Raw genomic sequence first — 13,551 nt, forward strand, 5'->3', positions numbered from 1 at the left:
ATTCAACTGTAGTGTTCATAATTGGTTACCGGTTTATGCTTTAGCGCACCAGCTGTTCTATGCAATATTTAAACAAATTACCGGTACCGGTTTTACATGTAATTGCAGAAATGAATAAAATTCATGTATGAGCATAAGGTGAGGGTTTAGTTCTTTCACTATTTACTGCATTACAGCCAACATGGAATGAAAACTGACATTATGGAGTAGGCATACCTCAGCATACCTCATACACAGTCTGGAGAGCTTTGTTTTGACCGTTTGTAGAGCATGGTTGGCTGTTTTGAGCTTGTTTCTTTAGTCCTTTAATTGATGGCCGGCTGTCTCGCTCTTTGGTCTGCAACCGAATATTTGTTTTCCTTCTTCTGTATCAGATATATCCAAAATTTGGTTTTATTTTCATCACCAATGAGATTCATACCTTCAAGAAATATGCCTTCACAGCTCTGCTAAGGGCCCTCACACTCTTCTGTTCTCTATTTTCACTACTAATTCTTTAGGGAGGCACTAAACTTCTGCATATATATTTTCTCTGCATGAATAAGATGCTCCTCATATTTTTCTGCAAAGAAATATTGAAACCAAGTCTTCAGAAGCGGTTAATCTAATAACGCCCTTTTTTGTAAGGAAAAGAATGAAGATAGATTGAAGGTGTGCTCAGATTACACCGAAGTGCTACAGATAACATTAAACAGGAGTTAACATGATGAAATCAGACAGAGAGGTTGGTTTTCGATACGTTATATATGGTTTCTGATTTCCTTGCCGGCCGAGAAGCATATATATATATATATATATATATATATATTATTTAGTAGTTGAGACTAGAAGTCAGAGTTATATGACTTTGGATGAAGCTGGCTAGCACTTGGCCCTATATCAGGTTGCAAGTTACTGTCAGAAATAGTAACTGCAATTTGCAATGGGAAGCTAGACATGCAAGCTACTTGTTTTGGAGCATACTCCGGTTTTACTTAGCATGTCTTGAGAGCTTTGATTCTACAATGCCATGGTTTTTAAATAAAAAGTGTGATCAACATTGTCATGGAAAGTTACTGAGTAAAGTAAAGCATACCTACTCGTTTTATAAACTTTCAGCAATACTTGCCTAATGTAAAAGATTTTCCGAGAGAAATTGGTTTTATATCCTTCACCTTCACATTCTTCCTCGTCTTACCCTAAACACAAATGCTACCGTGAGTCCGTGACAGTGTCTGCAAAGACCTCAATATAAAGCAGTAGTGTGCTTTAACAGTTTGCAAGTCCGCCATGGTTAATGTCCGTGATTTTAGTATTGAACTCATTGTGCGAAAGCAAAACTCGATACATTTTACAGTGCCAACGTACTAAGTGTAGCAAATTAGTAAAAGGAATCCAAATTTACAGGAAAATGACAACGATTTTTTATCTTCTTTTTTTTTTCTTTTATCTCAAGGGATCGATGATGGACCTTACCTCTCTCTTTGTCCAAAGAAGGCAACTATTGATACACTGCAACCTGCAGGTAATCTCCAGACTTGAGTTCTAAAATAGAACAACAGCTTTACAAATTTAGGAACACCCATCTGTTTGTTCTATTTTTTGAATGGAGAAGAATTACCGATCTCTCAAGAACCACAAACTTAAGATATCTGGCATCCGAATCTGGCGGTTGCATGATGCAGTTTGTGATGGCATTATATAAAAGAAGTCCACAAATGGTTTAAGTTGTGATATGACAGGAAGAAAACCAGTGATCATAAATCAAAACATATTGATCGAGTGTTGGATATTGAAATGGGTCGGCGCCTAATTGCCTTAGCTATCCTCACCTTCACCTTTTTCACCTTCATTATCCTTCCCACCGAGGCCCTACCAAAACCTCAGCAGCCGAAACTCCAACCGCAACAGCCGAAACCCCAACCACAGCAGCCGAAACCCCAACTGCAGCAACCAGGTCCCAAACCAGTGGTTCCCCAGCAACCAGGACCCAAGCCAGGGGTTCCCCAACAACCAGGTCCCAAGCCAGTAGTTCCCCAGCAACCAGGACCCAAGCCAGGGGTTCCCCAACAACCAGGACCCAAGCCAGCAGGTCCCCAACAGCCAGGACCCAAGCCTGCAGGTCCCCAACAGCCAGTACCCAAGCCAGCAGGTCCTCAGCAACCGCTACCCAACCAACCAGGTCCTCAGCAGCCAGGGCCGCAACAGCCAGGACCCAAACAACCGGGTCCTCAGCAGCCGGGGCCCCAGCCACTACAGGAGGCAGGACCTAATATCCTGCGGGATGGTTTGAGTCTCGGGTTTTACGCAAAGACTTGCCCCAAGGTTGAGAATGTTGTCGCCGATGTTGTCAAACGTGTTTCACAGCGAGATCCCAAACTCCCTCCTGCCCTCATCCGCCTCTTGTTCCATGATTGTTGGGTCAAGGTGATCATAGCATTTCATGCATTTGAAATTTCCTATAGCATTGCATGCCATGCATGCATATTAAACGTACGTACGTATTATTACTGATATACTAATTAGGGTTTCCATGTGTACGTGCAATAGGGTTGTGATGCCTCAATCTTGTTGGATGCCACACCATCTGGTCAGGCCGTAGAGAAGCTGTCTGATCGCAATGGTAGAACACTGCGAGGTCTTGAGGTTATTGATGAGATAAAGACCCAGCTCGAGAAGGAATGCCCACGAACTGTATCCTGCGCTGACATACTAGCATTTGCTGCTAGGGAAGCCGTAATACTTGCCGGCCTACCACGCTACGATGTCGTCGCCGGCCGCCGTGACAGTTCGACTTCACGTGCTATTGATGCCGATGAGTCCCTCCCTACACCTAAAGACGATCTGAAAAAAATAATAGGAATGTTCAACCAGAGAGGCTTTTCACCAGAAGATATGGTTGTCTTGTCCGGAGCACACTCCATTGGTGCAGCACAATGTGGCCAAGTTAGAGACAGATTATACGCGTTTGCCCCAAATGTGCCCAGAGACCCTGCCATAGACCCAGCCTATGCTGCTGACCTCACCAAGAAGTGCCCAGCACAGCCACCTCCGGGGCCAGAACTTTTCATGGTGGACTTGGATCCCACAACACCGTTGAAACTCGACAATCAGTACTATTTGAACCTGCAGAAAAAGAGAGGCTTGCTTCAATCGGATCAGGTGCTGGCTACTGATCCCGGCACCGTAGGATTTGTGAACCAATTGGCCGGTGACAATGCAGGTTGGAGTAGAAAGTTCGTCAATGCCATGGAAAGGTTGGGGAAAGTTAGTGTTCTCACTGGAGACGAAGGACAGATAAGACTAAACTGTCGGGCGTTTAACAAATAAGTACTATCGCTTCATGGATCCTCTACAAAACTTATACTAGCTAGCTAGCACTGTAATTTGATTTTCTGCAAATGATTTTTTGATTGGTTCAATATATAAGACAATTTTTGATCAATACCGGCCATTGAACTCTATCTCCACGTTAACTTTTATCCATGTTTCTCCATATGTTAGATTTTCCTCCCTCACATTGAAGGTCCAAGACCTTGCGCTAACTCATTAAAATGTAAATGATTTTCCTTAAATTGAGTACTTTTGGAGAAGGAGCTGAGAGTGGCGGGGTCGGCATTGAAGAGGCGGACGTTTGTTATGTTAATGTTGGCTTTGAGGATGTCGACGGCGACGGTACGTAGGTTGAGGGAGGTTGTTGGCTACTCGCCGTAGCATATTCCGATTGGCTGAGGCGTTGTGGATGAGGTTGGGAGAAGATTAAGCAAGAAGAGTGAGAGTTGAGAGAGGAGGATGTGATGATGCAGTCATGCAGGTGATGATCAAAATTCTTCGGCATTTTACTTTGCATTGAACACACTAAGTTTGAAGATAATTAGTAATCTAGTACTCAATTGTTCGGAGTGGGAAATAAGCATTAAGTTAGTAAGATAATAATATATACTCGTTTTGATCTTGGGTTGGTTTGAAGTAGATTCTGCTTCTGCTTCTCGCTTGATCGAGGACATTGCTCCTGAATGTTAGCTATTCTATTATCTCAAAGCTTGAGACTCTCGTACTGCAGCTTGTGAAAGCTTGAAAAGTAATTAGAAGTGAAAGAGGTGCGTAAAAGCTTTGCTTATCCATAAGGATTTGAAGAACATAAATCGGATTTTTTTACTAGGTTTCCTTATCTCGCTAGTTTTATTATTGAATTAAATTCAGTTTACCCCCTTGTGGTTTGGGGGTGACTTCATGTTAGTCCCTACACTTTTATTTTCATCAGTTTACCCCTTGAACTCTTCAATTTCTGTCTACCGTGCCTAAATTCTCATATTCCGTTTGAATTGACCTTTAATTATCAGCAGTTAAGGTCCGATTTGCCCAAATTCTAGATATTGGCCTCACAGTCAAGGTTAAAATTATCAGCAGTTAACGTCCGATTTGGACAGAATATAGAACATTTGGTCACGCTTGAGGAAAATTCAAAAGTTTGAGGGGTAAACTGATGAAATTGAAAGTATAGGAATTAACATGAAGTTACTCCCAAACTTCATAGGAGTAAACTGAATTTAATTCTTTATTATTCTTTTTGGATTATGGATTCACACGCAATGTGTTTTCCTATTAGAATTTGGTTACGTAGTTTAGTTTTCTATATATGAAGACACCCCCTAGACTATTTTTCTCTAAAAATCATAGATCAAAGAGAGAAAGACATAAGACTCCCGAGTCTGTCGTAGAAGTCCCGCGGCTATGCAACCGAGAGAGTTGAAGATTTTTAAGGTTGCTGATCCATAATGGTCAATGCCACCAGAGTATTTATCTCTTGTAACATACCTATGGCGCAGTTCATCATCCACTACAACAATTCACTGCCCCAAAAGTTCACGATACACGTCTTGGATGATACTCACCTGTTAGTGCCACCCCAAGCAGCTGAGATGATAAGAAGAGCCATTTCAGAATTTAGAGACCAGAATTCTTACGAGAAGCCTGCTTAAATTAAATAGTTAAATATGTTTCCTTCTTTTCTTTTTTTCTTTTCTTTTATTTTGATAGAAAGGGGAGCCAAAAATGGATAGATGAACTGCCGGGCTTATCTCTAAATAATATCAGTTATATATTCCTGGACGTCAAAGCTTATACTACGAAATATTATAATTTGTTCTGTTTTCCTATACTTTCTATTACGATTAACAAAATGGTTAGTGCATGTACCATTTTAGAGACAGAGCTATATAACCCAGGAATCCACTTAGCTATAAAACCCTAATATAAGGGAACTTAACTACTAAAGTATAAGATTTGAAATAAGAGAGACGGGGAACAATTCAGGATGAACAAAGTTATGTAGGTGGCGAAGAGCCTAAGACTCTCCTGGCTGGGAAGTGGGCATAGAAGTGATGTTGACCGCCATAGATGATACAGGTACATGCATGACAACTACAGCCTCAAATCAGCCCCCATTTCACTCATAACTATCTCGACTTGGTTCAATATATCTGGAGGGAAGAAAGAAATAAGTAGCAACAAATTAGCATTTTAAGCAATAGTACGTAGAAATTAAACAACTTTTTTCCAGGAATATTAGCAGCTTATGAACCTGGCGTTTTTCAAATTGCTAGTGTGAGCAGAAACACTAATTACACTTATGACACATCTATGTTAAGTTAGAATCTACACTTAGCAACAATCAAACTTGAATATGCAATTCAGAAGGTCTTGGCGATTGGATATTTAACAATGAATTACCTTGGAAGGAAGAGTCTTCCATACATCTCTGCAACATAACAATCGTCAAGTTAGTAAATCAGCATATCTGTCAAATATCAATAACTCTGGTGATCTTAAACAGATTCACTGTTTACCAAAAGTATTGAACAATTCTATGTACTCTCAAACAACGATAACAACTATTTTCTGACCAAGACTAGCTACACCCTAAGACCTACAAAGAAAGCATAGAAAAAGGTACCGCAATTAGGGCCTTGAGGTCAACTTCCTTGGATGCAGTTGATTGGGCTGGAGCTACATTGAATTAAGGAACATGGGTCATCACATGGAATTGAAAAAAGGTTTCCTGTTTAATGCTGATACAACCAAATTTCAAGTATCTAAAATAAATAAATAAATCTACCTTGTTCTACCACAGGTTGACAGTTAGACATTAATGAGGTGAAACTGGGAGGCAAGGCAGCAAAATTGCTCTGAACGTTCTGAATAGGGGACATGTGCTGAGTTTGTCTGTATTGAGCTGCTTCATGAGTCCAGCTTGGTGGCATTTGAGGTGAATAATCCTTCATTAAGCCAGGTGAGGTTTGTGGAGTATAAGCCTTCATTAAGCTTGGTGATATTTGAGGAGAATGAGTGTGACCAGGAGTCATGACAACCAAGTCCTTGGAAGTTCTGAAACAGAGAGAAGAACTATATTACTACTTTCCATTGCCATATAAATCTCTGCAAGGGGAAAATGAAGTATATAAGGAGATATTAAGTACTGGTTTTGCCTGTTTAAAGGTCTATCAGAAGACATGAACTCAGAATGTGATGAAATTTCCGATCCATAGTCAGCAGTAAGAGGTTGAATGTCCCTCACTTCCTTGAAAATCTCCTGAAAAACAAACCGGTTAAACATAAAACCCTCATTGCATAACAAAGGAAAAAGTCTTCCATCACAATAGGAATAAAAACTACATCACAATTAGAAATTCATTGTTGGCGGTAAATTACCTTCATAAGAGTCATGAACTTCTCTGCTTCATTGACAGACAAAAATCGAAAAGCAAATTTCTGGATCTGCAAAGAAGTTGTAAACACAGACATTGTGAGTATTCGAATATCGTTTCATGTAACTGAATATGACTTAACTGCCTTACACACCAAACTATAATCACTACTAAAAAAAAAACTCATTCAGCAGCTTACCTGGCCCAAAGAATCTCTGTAGCTGGCAAAGACAGCTCTACTGCCCCTAGCAGGAAATCCAGACATACATGCCACCTGAGGCCAGGCAAAGAGTAGCTTCGATACGTAGTGCTCCTCCTGAAACATGTCAAACCATAACAATTTAAAGGACTGTAAAATGCAGTATGCAAATTTCGAATAAAGTGAATAAATGAAGCCAAAATGGTAACCAGCGCTCACTACCGCACTACACAACAGGAAACAAGGCCTCAAAAGAAATTCATCAAATAAAAACAAGGCCTCTAAATCAATAGTATACAGATTTAGAATATTCATATAAATCCAAACAGTATTTAACGCCAATTCACAAAAGTTACAAGCAAATAATGAGTTGAAGCCTATACAACTTCACTGTGGACTTTCACAGAATACTTTACGCGCAAGGCTCAAATGTCACAACTACGGAGTTGATAATTCTCGCCAAAACGACGTCGCACTGTCGCAAAGTAATCTCAGGCAAAAGTTCTTTACATCATGTCACACACCTCGCCGTTAAATTAATCTCCGGCGCCGTTAATTTGGTCACCGTGAAACTGTACTACGTATATATATCCAGAAAACTACGTAGGAAATTCAATCCATGCTAATTCAAGTCCGATTTCACATGGATTTCTCATCAACCAAACGGAATCAACAGTCGGAAACCTCCTAGCTCTAAGCCTCTAACCACCACCACAACAACAACAGAAATTCGAAAAGGCAAACGAGAAGGTTCTAGAGGCTAGGAGTGACCTGGATCTTTCCGCTGCAGCAAACGGTGAGGATGACGTCAGAGCTGGAGTGGTCGTAGATGAGCTGAAGCATGGCGGCGGAGGCGGCGGAGATCCAGTTACCACCCGACCGTCGATTCCTGATCTTCATTGGGAGAGGGACGAGATCTGGACACGTGGAGGTGAGCGGAGGGTAGCCGAAGAAGCGAGAGAACTCGATCTCCCAGCGCTCTCGGATGGAGCTCAGAGACGATGAAGTCATCGGAGGATTGCTTGGTAGCAGAGCCAGAGTGCCCGCCATTTGTTTCAGGCTCTGTGTTTTCTCTCTGGATTTTTGGGAGAAACGGAAACGTGTTTGAAATGGTGGGGAAGAGAAATAGAATTTATAGCGGACTGAGAGAGTGAGAGGTGCGGATCGTGTGACTGGACCGGGTCGCCACGTCCCCTGCACTTTCTAGAAAACTATGGTCCAGTAGGATGCGGTTAAATCCTGGTTAATGTAATTGGTAAGAGTAAGTAGTAATTAGTAAAGTTAGTAACTCATCTGTCCAGCTATGATTATGTGATGTGAGCAAATGGACTTGCTTTTTTTTAATTATCTATTTCTATTAATTTATGTCATTTCCAACAACTCAAGAATGAATTATAACCATGATTCAAAATATTGAAATGAAAAGATGTATTAACTGATAAAGATAAGAGTAGTTCTAGAAAATAAACTCCAAGACGATGACCATATTTGACTTATAACATTTGTAAGAAATTTTCTCTTATCAGTCAAAAATTGAATTGACTCATATAACCATGATTTAAAATATCGAAATGAAAAGATGAATTAACAGATAAAGATAAGAGTAGTTCTAGAAAATAAACTCCAAGACGATGACTATATTTGGCTTATAACATTTGTAAGAAATTTTGCCTCTCTTATATGCTTGAATAACACGTATATAGTTCTATTAGTGAGAATATGAATATCATACAACAAAAATGAAGGACGCAACAGTTAGTATATATATATATATATATAGTTCTATAACACAAGTTACACAATTATTAGTTTGAAGAATACTCAAAAAGGTGGTAAGTAGTCAAAAAACCGACTTGTAAATTTATACGATTCCTTCTAAATTTGTAATATCAACTAACTTGTTATCGCATTATAAGTAGACTACATAGGTTATCTTTTCACATATTTGAATTTGTGTATATACAAGCCATGAACTCAACCAGTCGGGGCAGTATGTAAAACCATAAGCACATGGACGGATGCAGGGGTGGCCTGGGGTTTGCTGTAGCCCACCTCAATATTTTGAGAGAAAAAAATTAGGGAAATATGAAAGTAGAAAACTGAAGAAGACGAGTGTGGAGAATGGAGATCATGCCTAAGAAGTCGTGGCTTAGCCATAGAGTTCGACGATAGAGTGGCCGATTCTCCTCTCCAAACAAATCCAAAGCCGCCACCAGACGAGTCTTTTTTGGAGCGTTGAAGCTCAGACTCGTGGCCGCTACCTTCCTCATCTTTGTCGTCATTTTGATCTCCTCCAACCCTAGGTTTTTAGAATAATTGATTTGCAGAGATAAATAAGTAATTGGGTTTGGTATTGAATGATTTGAATAAGAGGGTAATTGGTTTTAATATGCTCTCGTTTATCATTCCGCTATTGACCCCAATTTCTCCACCAAATTGAATCAATTGTTTAATGGTAGCCTGGTAGGTTAGAAGTTGGGGATTTCCACATTTCTTAAAGTAGGTTTTATGAAGACCTCAAAAAAAAAAAAAAAATATTACCCACTAAATTTAGCCCATTTCATTGCTAAATCCTGTCGATAAATTTTCCCAAAAGTGATTGTTTTAACTGCAGGATTTTTCGTCTACATCTGGATCACTATGGTAAATACTCTTCCCTGTGTGCGATAAGGATAAATATATTATATCCAAAAAATTTCAAAAAGTCTAACGCAGAAGGTGTAAAATTGTTTAAGCATCATCACACCACGTAGGGCACCAGTGTTGCGAGCTTCCCGAAGCTCCAGGCCACCATTCTCAACTCCAACTAAAACGAATCAAACCAAGTCCACCACCTTCCCCCATTTCTCCCCAACAAAATGAAATCTCTTCTCTATCCTCACCCTCTCTCTCTCCCCTCTTTCTCTTCTTCCATCTCCACCGCCAAACCCCGCCACCTCACCCCACCGTTCCTCAAACTCGACTCTTCCGCCGTTAAAACCCCAGCTCTCACCGTGAGAGCCGCCCTCGACTCCGCCACCGTTAACGGATTCTCATTCGATACCAGAAATCCAACCCTTTCGTCTTCTTACAGAACCTCTAGCTTACCGAAGCCGAATCCGACGGTGCTGGAGGCTCAGACTAGGGTCTGCACCGGCCCCACACAGACCAAGCCGCTCGGCGAGGACCAAGCCTTCAAGGTGCTCGACACTATTCTCCGATCCGCCACCGGAGAACTGAAAGACGAGGAGCCAGTGTCCAGAGCTCAGCTCGGCGCGTTCTTCGCCGCCATGACGATCCGTGCCAATTGCTTCCCGGAGGCGACGCAGTGGAGCGAAGGCGAGAGCCGAGCGATGAACAAGTACTGGCCGCTTCTGGTAAGGGCGCTGCCGCCGGACGTGGTGTTCATCGCCGACCCGGAGGGGTCGTTGATGGGGATAGGGAGCTCGATCGGGCCGCAATTCGTTGGGAACGGGACGAGTGAGATGAGATTGGTTGGGGCTCTCCGGGAGGTCCTGGCCGGCGGCCACCTCGGGTTTGAAGAAGTGCAGGGATGTTTGAGAGACGTTCTGCCGTTGAAATCGACGACGGAGGAGGGGACGGCCACCGGAGTAAGTGAATCGTTGCTTTCGGCATTGTTAATAGGTCAGCGTATGAATAGAGAAACAGACCGGGAATTAAAAGCTTACTGCCTTGCATTTGATGACGAACTTGGTAATAGCTCTAGTTTGATTGTATCACATAGTGTTTGTTCTTTTTTAATATATATCTTTTCATGTGGATGATTTAGTTGTCTGTTTATTGATTAGGCGAAACTCCGATTGCGGATGTGAAATCATTAACTCACTATGGTGAACCTTATGATGGAAACACTCGGTTCTTTCGTAGCACATTGTTTGTTGCTGCGGTTAGGTCTTGTTATGCTGAATCATCCGTGCTTCATGGTGCTGAATGGATGCCACCCAAGGTAAGCTTTCTGCTCTGGGAACTTCTATTGACAAGAAAATGGAAATGGATCAGCTCTTGTTGACTGGGATTATGTTTTCCAGGGAGGTGTTACTGAAGAGCAAATGCTCAAGTTCATGGGAGCAGATACGAGCTTAACCCCGTCACAGGCGAAAGTACTTCTAGAGGTCTCTGCTGTTCCCAGATACTTTTTGCTGCACCTGCTCATTCCTTTTTTCACTAGTTGCCTTTTTGTTGGGTTTACATTCTTCGAACTTCTTACTTCAGGATGAAGGAGTTGGATTTGCCTATATAAGTCATCGCGAAGCCCGCCCATCTCTGTGTGAATCTCAATCTATTGCCAATATTTTCAGGATATATTATGGATGTACCGCATTATAGATGAAACTGATAACCATACTTATATAAATTTGCAGATATTCACTGGTAAAGTTGAGGGAGCATATCAAGAAACGCCCCCCACTGGCAACATCTGAAAAGGTTCAGCAATTTGTGAAGGTATTGTACATGACTTATTGCTATAAAGAGAGCCTTTGTAAGTTAAGATCCTTGCTATTCTTGAAAAAAAAAAGTCAAATGAAACCCTCGACTCCATCTTGGAGACAAAACTGTGTGTAATATACTTCATAACCGATGGGATTTATCTAGAATATTTGTTCTCTACGGGTATATCTATTTTAATTTTATAAGAGGACTAGTAGGGTCATCAATATGCCATTATAACACTGTGTACATGCCATCTCACTGTGTCGACTAAAGTGACAAATACCCAGCATTAGCATGTAAGTTTTTGTTGCACTGTTCAGAATGTGAAATATATTACCATTGGTTGACAGGCCCGGGGGAAGGAAGCAATTGTCACTGGATTTTATCATGAAGGTTATGAGGATTCACTCTTAATGCTTATGAAAAGAAGAGGTGTTCATTCTGGCTTGGTGGTGAAGGTTGGAACTCTACCAACTGTTTAATTCAATGAAATACAAAATACTAAATTTAAGGTTGAATTTAAGTAAATATATCACAACTTCAAGAAGAATTTCAGTAATTGTCTGATTTAAATAAACTAAACTTTTACTTTACTGTTAGTGCAGGGTGAGGAAGGGGCCCTCTCAATGACAACGAGATCGCGCTCAGTAAATTCATCAAAAGGAATTCCTGTAAACTACTGTTCAGGGTTCCGTTCACTTAGCATGGCTTCTGCTTGTGAAATTGATGGTTTGTTTCTATATCATCTTGTGCTTCTTTGTTCACTGTAGTTTGCAGTTTTTCAGATTTGTAACTATAGGGGTTTATGAATCAATTTCCTGTCATGAAACTGAAGTCGGAAAATTTGGGTTGCAGGGGTTTCACGTCAGAGTTTTAACCTGGAGGTTAATGCCGTAGACTATGGTTTCGAACCCACTGATACCCCAAGAACTGACAGATCGGTAAGTTATGTGAAGTTCAAACCACCCTTTCTTTCCCTCTTCTGTGTGTGTGAGAGAATTCTTGTGGGGCATGAATAGGATACTCGTACTTGTTTCTTGACATGTGATTTCATTTTGTTCAAGTTTAGGTCTTGAAGAATATAGAGTTGGGTTTAACAGCTCTTCATGGTCAAAAAGGACCGGCTTATGATCGCATAGTCTTGAATGCTGGAATGGTTGATCACTTGCTCGGATGTGATGGTGCAGAAGACATATCTGTGGCCCTGGATAGAGCCAGAGAGGCTATTGATAGTGGCAAGGCTCTAGAAAGGCTCTGGAATTACGTAAAGGTGTCTAAACAAGTGAGACACAGACCTGCCATGTGTGTTTAATAGATGAATAGATGAGATAAAGGAATAGAGGAGAGATATGGTTTAGTTCCAATTACAGGTAGCATACAGATCAATACGTGTGTTCCTCGTATTTCTACAGCAGGTGGCATCCAACAATGCCTTTTGTTTTTGTAAGTACCTCTTTCTCCAGGATTTCAATAAAACTTCAATTTGAATTGAATATTTCGCATTCAGTCATGAGGTAGCATATATATCCTCTAGTGATTGAATTGACATTTAAATGAATGTTTACGTTGTACGTGGGAGCTAAAATACATCCTTGTTATTGTTCTGCAGGTCTGAAGAAGGCCTAGTATAGAAATCGAAACTTTTCATGTTTATCGTGAGATTTGTCATTCCGGTTGTAAATTACTTAAATCCTGCCCTGTTCGATAATTGCTTGGCTCTTTGCCTGTTCAAATATTTTTGTTTCTTTTCTCCGTGCACCAGTTGCTTCTTACAAGTCTATCCATGTCATTTTGTGATCGACTTGTAAGGAGTACTGCTTGCATGCAAGGGGCCAAGCATTTTTCCGTTTACTGAGTACCACTCACCTGAGTTGAGATCAGAATAAAGGTCAGCTTGAAAAGCCTTAAGAATAAAGGTCATGATCCAGTGACTGAAGTGTAATAGCATTTTTTACGAGTCAGAAGTTGACTAATATGAATTTGATGTAAACTTTTCTGTTAACGTTGAAAATCGTTCATTCAGATCAAATACAGCTTTATTTCATCTTGTCAAGTCTGCCCTTGGGATAGAGATATTTGGGCTTGTCCTTTTATTTTCAACTGAAAACTAGATGTCTCGATGATGTGCCAATCTATGGAATATTGCTCAGGGTAATAATAAGTTCACACTGATATCTTACGTATAATAGTCAATAGTCAAGAATCGACACAAGATATCTACGGATATTGCATTAC

The 13,551-nt window shown here is 40.8% G+C and overlaps 4 protein-coding genes across 4 annotated transcripts; 3 read left to right on the forward strand and 1 right to left on the reverse strand.

Annotated features, from left to right (window-relative positions):
• The first annotated feature begins 1,776 nt into the window (after positions 1 to 1,776).
• On the forward strand, positions 1,777 to 3,309 carry LOC101302460 (peroxidase 57-like). Its single transcript, XM_004300874.1, has 2 exons — positions 1,777 to 2,406; positions 2,530 to 3,309. Exons 1-2 carry the CDS (start codon positions 1,777 to 1,779, stop codon positions 3,307 to 3,309), a joined length of 1,410 nt encoding a protein of 469 aa, XP_004300922.1.
• Positions 3,310 to 4,757: 1,448 nt separating this feature from the next.
• Positions 4,758 to 4,961, forward strand: LOC101302757 (general transcription factor IIH subunit 5-like). The gene has a single exon (XM_004300875.1). It carries the CDS (start codon positions 4,758 to 4,760, stop codon positions 4,959 to 4,961), a length of 204 nt encoding a protein of 67 aa, XP_004300923.1.
• A 242-nt stretch (positions 4,962 to 5,203) lies between these two features.
• LOC101303040 lies at positions 5,204 to 7,935 on the reverse strand. Its single transcript, XM_004300876.1, has 8 exons — positions 7,657 to 7,935; positions 6,886 to 7,002; positions 6,691 to 6,756; positions 6,468 to 6,571; positions 6,098 to 6,366; positions 5,936 to 5,988; positions 5,713 to 5,740; positions 5,204 to 5,462 (listed from the first exon to the last, which is right to left on the reverse strand). The coding sequence occupies exons 1-8, from the start codon at positions 7,933 to 7,935 to the stop codon at positions 5,404 to 5,406; spliced, it is 975 nt and encodes a 324-aa protein (XP_004300924.1). The 3' UTR covers positions 5,204 to 5,403.
• Positions 7,936 to 9,743: 1,808 nt separating this feature from the next.
• LOC101303334 (anthranilate phosphoribosyltransferase-like) lies at positions 9,744 to 13,366 on the forward strand. Its single transcript, XM_004300877.1, has 9 exons — positions 9,744 to 10,578; positions 10,674 to 10,831; positions 10,914 to 10,997; positions 11,098 to 11,150; positions 11,247 to 11,328; positions 11,667 to 11,774; positions 11,922 to 12,045; positions 12,172 to 12,257; positions 12,386 to 13,366. Exons 1-9 carry the CDS (start codon positions 9,744 to 9,746, stop codon positions 12,626 to 12,628), a joined length of 1,773 nt encoding a protein of 590 aa, XP_004300925.1. The 3' UTR covers positions 12,629 to 13,366.
• The last annotated feature ends 185 nt before the right edge of the window (positions 13,367 to 13,551 follow it).

This window comes from Fragaria vesca, linkage group LG5 (assembly GCF_000184155.1).
Source record: "Fragaria vesca subsp. vesca linkage group LG5, FraVesHawaii_1.0, whole genome shotgun sequence".
Lineage (NCBI taxonomy): Eukaryota > Viridiplantae > Streptophyta > Magnoliopsida > Rosales > Rosaceae > Fragaria > Fragaria vesca.

Excerpts from the sequence above, each read along its gene's own strand:
- LOC101302460 (XM_004300874.1), top strand. The coding sequence starts at position 1,777 with ATGGGTCGGCGCCTAATTGCCTTAGCTATCCTCACCTTCACCTTTTTC. Across the intron at positions 2,407-2,529 it reads TCCATGATTGTTGGGTCAAG|GGTTGTGATGCCTCAATCTT; the intron begins GTGATCATAGCA and ends TACGTGCAATAG.
- LOC101302757 (XM_004300875.1), top strand. The coding sequence starts at position 4,758 with ATGGTCAATGCCACCAGAGTATTTATCTCTTGTAACATACCTATGGCG.
- LOC101303040 (XM_004300876.1), bottom strand. The coding sequence starts at position 7,935 with ATGGCGGGCACTCTGGCTCTGCTACCAAGCAATCCTCCGATGACTTCA. Across the intron at positions 7,003-7,656 it reads GCTGCAGCGGAAAGATCCAG|GAGGAGCACTACGTATCGAA; the intron begins GTCACTCCTAGC and ends GACATGTTTCAG. Across the intron at positions 6,757-6,885 it reads ACAGAGATTCTTTGGGCCAG|ATCCAGAAATTTGCTTTTCG; the intron begins GTAAGCTGCTGA and ends ACTTCTTTGCAG.
- LOC101303334 (XM_004300877.1), top strand. The coding sequence starts at position 9,744 with ATGAAATCTCTTCTCTATCCTCACCCTCTCTCTCTCCCCTCTTTCTCT. Across the intron at positions 11,329-11,666 it reads AGGTTCAGCAATTTGTGAAG|GCCCGGGGGAAGGAAGCAAT; the intron begins GTATTGTACATG and ends ATTGGTTGACAG. Across the intron at positions 12,046-12,171 it reads TTCTGCTTGTGAAATTGATG|GGGTTTCACGTCAGAGTTTT; the intron begins GTTTGTTTCTAT and ends TTTGGGTTGCAG.